Here is a 10248-nt window from a genome sequence, read left to right as displayed (position 1 = left end):
TTTCTAACTTCTAGGGTTTTGCGTCAAATGCCTCTCAACTTAAGGTCCTTCAGAGGTAGAAAATATGGAGTTGAGATTTGCTACTCAAATTTGCTGCCCATTCAATTAATTCTTTATACATCATGAATTTAGTGCGTTAGTGGTGAAGTTAATGAAGATAAATTTGAGATAACATGTTAATTATTGATGACATGTTAAGAATCAATTGAATGGACAACAAAATTGGACAAGAGATCTTGACTCGAAAATATGAAGTGTAGGCAGACATCAAAAACATAATTGATTCATTCAGCTTCTTTTAGAGGAGTTTTCAGCGATTATTTTTGCATACATCCTTACCGATTGAACTTCACTAGTTTTATCTAATGCAAAAGTTTTCGAAGAAGTTTATCTTTTAAAAAAATGAAATAATACATAAAAATCATTCATTGCAATATTTACTATGTTTGACTGCTAATTTTTAAATTAATTAATTACACCCACCCATTCTATCACCCCTAAACACTTCTTTTACCCCATATCCCAATTCATTTTCTAACTCGCTAACTCTCTCTTTCTTCTCCAAAAATTTATCAGCACCCTCTTACCCAAAAATCTCATAGGTGGCTTCTTCCCCACCCCCAACCTTTAAATTCCGGCCACCTACCACTTCTCTCGTCGGAGTTTCACACAAATTTCTTCTTTGAAAGCTGATGAGCTTAGATTTTGGGGAACTGCCAATGCAGTACATGGGTCACCTAAAGCAGAAACAGTGTGGGAGGAGAAGAAAACCCAAATGTGAACGTGGGGACCATATGGTGAAGAACAATCAGATCTACAGCTTCTCCCTCATAATCTTCCTCATCTTTTCGAGAAATAACTGAAAAAAAATCTTTGAAAGCTTTATTGAGAAATATTCAGCAATCAACTAGTTTGTATTTTTTGAAGGTATTGGTGGAAGTTAAGGTAGTGATAATTGTTGTTATTGATTTGAGTTAAAGATGTTAGTAGTGGTGGTGATTATTATTTTTCTGAATAGATCTGCTGTTGTCATTGGAGATCTGATTTTTTCTGTTCGAGATCTGGTTTTGACTGTTTGTAACCTATTTTGTGTGGATTGTGACCGGTTGTGACTTGAGATTGATCTGATCACAAATAGTCACATTAAATACAAAATTGGTCACAGACCCCGTATAAATTTACCCCAGATCTTTTATCAATTTTTAACCCCACACACTCTATTTCTTCCCCCAAAAATTAGTTCGGCACTCTTTTACCCAAAAATCAGATCTACGACTTCTTTCCCACCCACCCTCTAGATTCCAACCACCTACCACTTCTCTCACTGAAATTTTAAGAGGGAAGTGTGGTGGTGCTAGTTGGTGTTTTTTGAAGGGTTGGTGGAAGTTATGGTAGTAATGATTGTTGTGGATTTGAGGTGAATGTAGTATTTATGGTCATCAATTTGAATTAAAGATGTTTGTGGTGGTAATGGTTATTATTTTTCCAAACAAATCTGTTGTGGTGGTTTGGAGATCTGATTTTTTTAGTTCGAGATCTGATTGTAACTTTTTGTGACCAATTTTGTATTGATTGTGACTGATTATGACTTGCAATTGATCTGGTCACAGACATCACACTGAATACAAATTTGGTCACAATTAGTCACACCTAAGGCAAAGTTGGTCACGGTGATTCTCAGATAACATAAGTCAATAAATTTGCCACATGTAACACAGGTATGGTCATAGATAACACGGTTGCAAATCTAATAACTGTAATGCACCACTACAACCATCACAAATTTTGGAGATTTTTCTATCACCGAAGCCGAAACAATTGGTGGAATAGTCGTTGGAGCAGTTTGCCAAAGTAGTCACCGGAGCGTTTGCCGCAACAGTTTCTCGAAACGGTTGTCGGAGTTGCTGCCTGAACGGTCGCCGGAGAAGGAGCCGATGGCTATCTCCGGTGGAGAGGTAAAGGGAATGTGGTGTAGTGGGGTCAGTGAGGTGACATGGAGTGGAAATAATTAATGTATATTATATTATAGTTTAATATTTAATAAATATATTTACCACCTGATTTTTGAGATATTTCAATGAGTTTGTTATTTATGAAATGTGTTTTTATAATATTGTAGTTATGTAGTCTTCCCATTCAAGGAAAAATATATAATTACCATAGTTTCAATATACACTTTCAAATTAAAGAAACTTGTGCAATTTTTCAAAAATCAGGTGATCACATTTGTGAACATTTGATAAAATTTTTATGATCCATCTGTTAAATAAATACATAAAATTTAGGTCACAATTATATACTAGTCACAAATCACGTAACTTCATAATCATAACTACACAAAATCTTAATAACAAATTACAAATATTATATTTTATAATTTATTAATCGATAATAAATGATCAAATTGATTGATTAAAATTTATCAAATTAATTGGTCACGAAAACTTTTCATCCCAACCTCAGAGCCATTTAGATCGTTGGCGCCACCTCAAATTGACAAACCGCCACCTCCAAAATAATCAACAACACCTCCACCTCCACCTCCACCTCCACCTCCACCTCCATCCGAACCACTTGCACCTCATATACAACCAACGACTACTACTAGCACCACCTAAACGTTGCCACCACTATCATCACCATCACCATTACCTTAGGGTTGGCAACGATTCGGTTATGGGTCGGTTCGGCCAAAATCATAACCGCAACATCAATTTTTTGACCATACCATAATCGCACCATAACCACGTAAATCGGTTCGGTTCGTATCTCGGTTCGACAGGGTTCGGTTCGGTTAATAACCACGAAAATAAATTATTTTTTACAAGTTCATCCATCAAATTGATATAAAACAATTTATGAAAAAAGTCAATGAAAACAAAAACACAATATTCCAAACGAAAATACAAACATTATCCAAATTTTCAATTGTAAAATACAAATTTAACAAATAATCTTATAAATATAACAATACTAAATTTTTCTTTCATTCTTAATTGTTGTGTATCGAAATTACTTGATTCATTCTTCCCTACAAGTCTTACTAGTATAGATCAACACTCAAAATTGATTCATATATAGTAAATAAGAAATGTAAGTAGAGAATACAACGATACTACCTATTCCAGAATAGTCTTAACTAAGATTTAAATAAAAAAATGTACCTCTTCGTCAGCTTCCTTCTCACTAAACGTTGCACAAGATTTAGAGTATGATGAAGACGTAGAATTTTCTACCCACAATAGCAAAAAATTAACAATAAAAGGAGCCGCGCGTGAGTTTGTGGTCTGTGGAGAGTAGGGTTTGCATTTATATACTGTCATATTAATGCTATTATTATGGGCTAATGGTAAGTGGGTTGGCCGGCTGAGTCATGTAGATGTAATGGGGGGATTTTGTTTTGGGTTAGATAGAAAAGTATTGTAAAGCTCAATAATCAATTAAATTGATTTTTTTTTAGCAGGTAATCGGTTCGGTTTCGGTTCGACGACGTAAATACCATACCCGCACCGTCACGAACCAGTTCATAAAAGTAAAAATCATATCCGCCCCATTGTACCATCGGTTCGATTTTTTTCGCCCCATTCGGTTCGATTAACCGCGATTTTCGATTTTGACGGTTCAAATTGCCATCTCTACATTACCTACACTTCTCTTTCCAAATAGACATTCATAGAAAAATGTAAAGATTACCCCCAACAAATTTTCCAAACCCGGCATCCCGTCGTCACTACCACTTGACCACCACTATCATCTTCATTACCTACACATCATCTACAACCACAAACTACCACCAACACCACTCGAAGCTGCCACCTTTGCCACCATCACCTACACCTCTTTCTCTCCATATAGACATTTACGAAATAATGTAAAGGTTATCCCCAACAAACTCCCCAAACTCATTACGCCATCGCCAGCACTGACTAACCTCTCCCTAACAAACTCCCAAACTCATTACGCCATCGCCAGCTCTGACTAACCTCTCTCTTTCACACAAAAACCTATAAAGGTTATCCCAAACAACAAAGATTTAGGGCACAATTAAGAGAGGTAGAGATTCTGTAAAAGTGAAACAACAAAGGTTTAGGGCACGGTTAAGTGAGGTAGAGATTCTGCATGATTGGTGGTGGAAAGAGAAGTGGAGGGTGCTGAAGATGATTAAAAGATGTGGAATGTTGAGCGACTGGTAGTGGAAAGAAGTCGAATTGCGATCAAGAGCGATGGGGTGTTGGCGGTCGACAGTTGGGTGCAACAATGACCAGTCGACTGTGATTTGACTGTAAGTGTAGAAGAGAGAAAGATAGAAGTTTGAATGAAGAGAGAACGTGACGTTGTTCGAAATGTAGAACGATATAACAATATATTTTGTGAGTATAGGTGTGACCCGAAAAAAGGCGTTACATCTGATTATTAAAATGGGAAGTTAAAAACTTGAAATATAAGTGCGGGTGTAATATTCTCTAAAAGTGAAAAATACATAATTATCATAGTTTCAATATACACTTTCAAATTTATAAAATTTGTACAATTCTTTCAAAAATTAGGTGATCACATTTGTGAACACCTGATCATATATCTGCGATCCATTTATTAATAAAATATGCCAAGATCACAATAACATAAAAATTATGATCACAATTACATACAAGCCACAGATCACGAAGCGTCATAGTAACAAAGTCACAAAAAGTGAATCACAATTTCGAATTTAATTACAAATTAAAAATTTCATATATTACAACTTATTAGTCGGTCATAAATTATCAAATTAATTGGTCAAAACTTTTTAAATTAACTAGTCACTATTACCCAATTAACTGATAACAAGCACTTTTCATCCTATCCAGATCATCGGCACAATGGTGCGACCTCAAATTGATAAACCACCTCATCCACCCCCATCTGAACCATCTACACCTCATCTACAAGACAGAATGCTACCAGCACCACTCGAACGTCGTTGTCGACGCCGCCACCACCACCTACACCTCTTTCTTTGCACACAGTCGACATTCACAGAAAATGTAAAGATTACCCCCAAACAAACTTCACAAATCCGTTATGCCATCATCACTACCGCTATCATCTTCATTACATGCACATCATCTATAAAACAAACTACCAACAACACCACCCAAAGCCACCGCCGCCACCACGGCCACCGCCACCGCCACCACCATCACCTGCATTTCTCTCCTTCCACACAGGCATTCATAGAATAATTTAAAGGTTATCCCCAACAAACTGTCCAAACCTACTATGCAGTTGCCACCACCACCTGACCTCTCTCTTTCACACAGAAACCTGTAGAGGTTAATCCCAACAAAAGTTCTTAAATTCGCCACCTTTAGATCTGTAGCTTGAATCTGTTATAGTGAAATAAGAGAGATTTAGGGCACAGTTAAGAGAGGCAGATTTGGGAGGCGGTAGGGTTCTGCATGCTTGGCAGTGGAGAGAAAAGTGGATTCACATTGGTATACGAGCATCAATAGTGAGTGAGGTGGCAAGGTGCTAACAACAATTCAGAGAGGCAGAGGGATGCTGCATGGTCGCCGTAGAGAGAGAAGTGGGGGTGCTGGCGGTGGAAAGAAGTGGAATCACGATCAAGGGCGGTTGGGCAGGGACAAATGAGGCCCATGCCTCTAGCCCAAAATTAAAGGGCCTCAGATATTTTAGGCAAATTAACTCCACTAGGCAAATAAGAAACGTAATCACCTATTGGGCCTTCGAAGAATTTCACGATGCCAGACAAAATCCTTTTCGCGACGAGGACACCCAAAATCAAACCGATCGAATCTGAGTGCCTCATCGGTGACGAAATTGGCACAGTGCCACTGTTCTTTTCATAATTTCACCATGCATAATTAACAAAACAATGTCCGCACTTCTATCTTCTCCTCTGACCAATTCCAAATTCTCTTTTCGAGAGAGAGAAAAAAAACTGTCGAGGAATTATGGGGAAGTGGAGGTTGACGAGTGGTGGGTGTGCAGTATAATGAAGTCGGTGTTGGTTTATGTAAAATTTTTGTGTGACGAGACACTGGATGCATAATCTTCTCCTCCGTCCAATTCTAAATTCAAATTTTGTGTTATGAGACATTAGATGCGTTTGCTAATTAATTAATGATTGATTTTATCATCAGATTGTGAATTTGTTAGACGAGCAAGATTGAACTTGGGGAAAAATATGATGCACTTTCTACACTTCAGAAATTCTGACTTTCTTTTGTCCAATTCCAAATTCAATTTTGGTGTTATGAGACACTGGATGCATAATCGTCACCTCTGTCCAAAGTCCAATTCCAAATTCAAGGTTTGTGTTAAGAGACGTTGGGTGCATTTGATAATTAATTAATGATTGATTTTATCATCTTTTTGTGAATTTATGAGGCTAGCAAAATTGAACTTAGGAAAAAATATGATGCTGTTTCTTAGAAAGTGTGGGGAATCTTGGGATCAGTGTAACAGTGTATGAAAAAGGACCTTGCTATTTGCACAGAACCCTCCCTGACAGAACAGACTCATAGGGGGAGGGGGGAGCAATTTTTTATCATTTTTTTTCACTCGGATCCCACGCAAATGTAAGAATCTGTTAAGAAGGTGGTAAACCATTCTTCTGTAAAAATGTTATTTTCCTATGAAAAAAGAGGCATTATCATATTATATGGGGAAGGAAATCCCGATTCACGAGTGTTTATATAATTTTAGTACCGATGCAATTCATATTAATAAAGACCAAAGATGGTTGTATAAAATGAAGTGATATAGTGATTGAAAGATCCATAGTAAGTTAAAATGGATAATAGCATTATTAGAATAAAATGTCCATGAGATGTACATAATCAATTATAAGTTGGATGTATGGCCACACTAGATGGGATTAATGAATTTAGGTCGACACTATTGCTATATATATTATTTACCTTCACATTTAATTTTTAGTTCAAGATTGTTTGTTGCAACTATGGAATTCTTAAAGTGTAGCATTATGGGGGGGCCTGATTTATGAAATTCGTCTTAGGCCCCAAAAATGATAGGATCGGCACCACAGTTGGGTATTGGCGGCCGACTGTGGGGTACGGCGGCCGTTGGTGGTTTGACAGACAAAAAGATATGAGTTTGAGTGTCGAGAGAAAGAGACATTGTTTGAAGTGTAAAAAGAGACCATAAGATATTTTGTTGGTGAGTATGGGTGAGACCTAATTTATGGAAAACAAAAAATACTTTGTATTTGATTATTGAAAGGGGAAGTTTAATTACAACTACGGGTGTAATTTCCTCTAAAATTGAATATGATGAAGGCCAAACATGCAGATTTTGTAAAGTTATATTTGATTTGTTAATTCTGAAACATGCACGTGGCTAACAAAATTCTTGCAATTACTTTCATGGTTCCACGAAATGGAAGCTGGGAAAGAACTCTTCAATCAAAAAGAATACAAAACTTAACACAAGTTTCATTAGAGAGAATTTACAGACAGCAAATCACTGCTATAACATTTATTCTACATATATACAATCCCACGACAATGAAAAGAAAAAAAAAAAGTTTATTCACAAAAGTCAAGAAACTGCTCAGAAGAGATAAAGATACAAAAATGGATATCACTTTCTTCACACAGAAGGACGACTCAAAAGTCTTTGATCTAAACCTACTCTCCTACTTTTTCCTCTCTTATTCTACGTTGAATTATAGAATTATAGGATTGAATACAGGATGCTGATCAGGGTCCTTTATTTACAGAAAGACCGTTTTACCCTCACAAAATTAGCATTTTTGAGTCAACGATCTAAACCACTTAGCACAATCCTGTCAAGACAAGTTTGTACAAGTTAGTGAACAACAATAAGCCATAAGAAGTAAGCCCTTGTTGGGTTTTTTTTTTTTTTTTTTTGGCTGAAAATGAGTTTTGTAACAATGATTTTTTAAAGAACGTGCAGTTAAAAAATGTATAAAAAATTGGGTTTATGTACAAAATTAATTTAATGAAAGGATGTGTGATTGAAAATAAATTTATGTAAAAACAAGTTTTTAGAATAGGGGTTCAAAAAATAACGTGTTTGATGGACATTATTGTATAAAAAGATGTTTTGACAAGTAATTTTTGGACAATAATTAAATACATGGTTGGTTGAATAATGAGTAAAAAGTAATCGAGTGAAAGTTAAAAAGGTCGTTGTTTTGCTATATGTACATCAACTTTGATATTCTATGAGATGACAAATTTTTCTACGTTGATTTTAATATCACTTTTTTCGATCAGTGGCCAGATCTCATTTACATGAAAGAATGTCATCCAAAGTGTAAAGAGAAAATGCACAAGTAAATTAATTCGAAAAGTAAAAGAAGAGAAAACTAACCAATCATAACCAGTTAGACTCTTCGGATCAGATTGATGCACTGAGGCCGAGGTAGATTTTCTCCTTGTCAATTTCTTAAAGTTCCCACCCGGGGTACTTGCTAAAAGAAAATTTAACACGTAGGACATGTTTAGCGCACTGTACTAAATTGTATAAAGAATTTAGGACTTGTTTGAGTTACATTATTTTTAAAAAATACATTTTTCAATAGTGATTTGACATTATTTCAATTACACATTCTTCAACAAAATAATATTAATCGCAAATCTAAAATTTTTCCTTATTTTTAACTACACATTTTCTATTGATTTAGCATGAATAATGCATTTTTTCCCTAAAACGTGGCTCAAACATGGGCTTAGAATAATATTAAATGGATAATCATAGCTAAATAAGTATTATGGTTGTTTAAACTTCTTTGATTTTCAATCATGCTACACATATATGCTCAAATTTAGACTCAAATTCAGATGGGACACCTATCGACATATAATTAGACAATTTAAAAAATTAAAACAAAAATATTCAATAATTTTCTGACACATCAATCTGTCTCTTACTCCCCTATTTTTAACCCTAGACGAGTGTCTTTATTCTTGCACGGATAACATTCTTTTGAGTACAGATGGAAAATACCCCGCCTTTGAATTCTTCAAGCCCATCCCGGGTATAAAAATAAATTGATTTTCCAAAATAAAAAATAAATATATAGTTGAACGATGATATAAAAAAATATATTTTAATCTTGTCCATTCCTTTGTGTCCCTGTCTTGCCTCTTGAAGATTCCAAGAAGACGGGGACGGAAGGGGAAGGGACACAAAATACAGCTTATCTATTCTAAGTTTATGCTGAATTATTGATTTGGCCTAATTCGAGACAAAAAAAACTTCCTTTGTAAGGTGTAGTAAAACTAAATTCTTACGAGAAAATGGCGAGGTGGGAGTGCTGGAACCAGCAGGAGAATTCGGGACCGATCCAGAGTCAAGAGAAGTATTAAGATTACGCGGCGAGCCAGGGCTGGTTCGGAGAATAGTGATGCTCCGAGAAATCGGGATTTGATCATCAAGTGGTGGAGGAATGACAACGGACGGCAGAGCAGCGGCGGATCTAGTAGTGGCTGCGGAAAAAGAGTTGTATTTGCGGAGTTTTCCTAGGCCGGAATCCGGCGTTGGTCCAGCAAGCGTTTCGTCCCAAAGCTTGTGAAGGAAACCCATTATTTTAACAATGAAAATGAATTAAAAACTGTTTTTTTCTTAGTTTTTATTTTTTATCGAACTTTTCTTTTGTAACAACCGAAAAAAGATGATGTTTCACCAGTTTCAGGCGTGAAAAAACGGTAGTGGCGCACCACCTGATATACGACTGTTACAAGAGAAGGAAAGGGGAAGAAAGAAACTATTTACTGTTTGATGAAATCTGGTTTTGTTGTGATAAAATGGAGAGAAATTAGGGTTCTTATATAGAAAGAAATGGTGGATATAGGTAAACAAGTTTATGGGGTTTTGATAATGAAAGGTTCCGGCTAATATGGCTTTGTTTGAAGCCACTGAAAATTTATTGGATGATAAACCAATCAATTATTTTGCAGAAAATATGATGGTCTCTAGTGGTTATTGGTTTTCATTAAAAAAGAAGTTACTTAAAATATACTTAGGAGTTATTTATAATCAATTTAATATATAGATAGGATAAAAACTAATTTGCCTTATTATAAAGAAAATTGTAAACAACTTAAAAGTTTAGAATACAATTAAGGCCAAATATATTCACACCACAAACAAAAATTTAAAAAAAAACGTTATTAAGAACAAGATCCTAATTGAGAAATGTTAATAATAGGAATACGATGAAAAAGTTAGGAACATAAAATGTAACACTAAGTG

At 35.6% G+C, this 10248-nt stretch overlaps 1 protein-coding gene across 2 annotated transcripts; it reads right to left on the bottom strand.

Annotated features, from left to right (window-relative positions):
* Positions 1–7405: 7405 nt before the first annotated feature.
* LOC111401862 (dormancy-associated protein homolog 4-like) lies at positions 7406–9803 on the bottom strand. 2 transcript variants are annotated; one of them, XR_002704125.1, is made up of 4 exons: positions 9288–9803; positions 8365–8464; positions 7558–7813; positions 7406–7514 (listed from the first exon to the last, which is right to left on the bottom strand). XR_002704125.1 is itself a non-coding variant. In XM_023029818.1 (3 exons), exons 1-3 carry the CDS (start codon positions 9577–9579, stop codon positions 7786–7788), a joined length of 420 nt encoding a protein of 139 aa, XP_022885586.1. In that variant the 5' UTR covers positions 9580–9803; the 3' UTR covers positions 7426–7785. The 2 variants fall into 2 exon arrangements, 1 of the variants encoding a protein (XP_022885586.1); XM_023029818.1 differs by having other exon boundaries at positions 7426–7813.
* Between the last annotated feature and the right edge of the window lie 445 nt (positions 9804–10248).

The sequence above is a fragment of the Olea europaea genome, chromosome 10 (assembly GCF_002742605.1).
Source record: "Olea europaea var. sylvestris chromosome 10, O_europaea_v1, whole genome shotgun sequence".
Lineage (NCBI taxonomy): Eukaryota > Viridiplantae > Streptophyta > Magnoliopsida > Lamiales > Oleaceae > Olea > Olea europaea.
Note: the sequence above shows the minus strand (reverse complement) of the source record. Positions and strands in the feature narration are given on the sequence as shown.

What these genes read in the sequence shown, in the direction of transcription:
- LOC111401862 (XM_023029818.1), bottom strand. Translation starts at nt 9,579, where the DNA reads ATGGGTTTCCTTCACAAGCTTTGGGACGAAACGCTTGCTGGACCAACG. An exon ending in TCCCACCTCGCCATTTTCTC is followed by an intron (nt 8,465 to 9,287) that starts GTAAGAATTTAG and finishes ATTTTCTTTTAG; the next exon opens with CAAGTACCCCGGGTGGGAAC. An exon ending in AGTCTAACTGGTTATGATTG is followed by an intron (nt 7,814 to 8,364) that starts GTTAGTTTTCTC and finishes TTGTCTTGACAG; the next exon opens with GATTGTGCTAAGTGGTTTAG.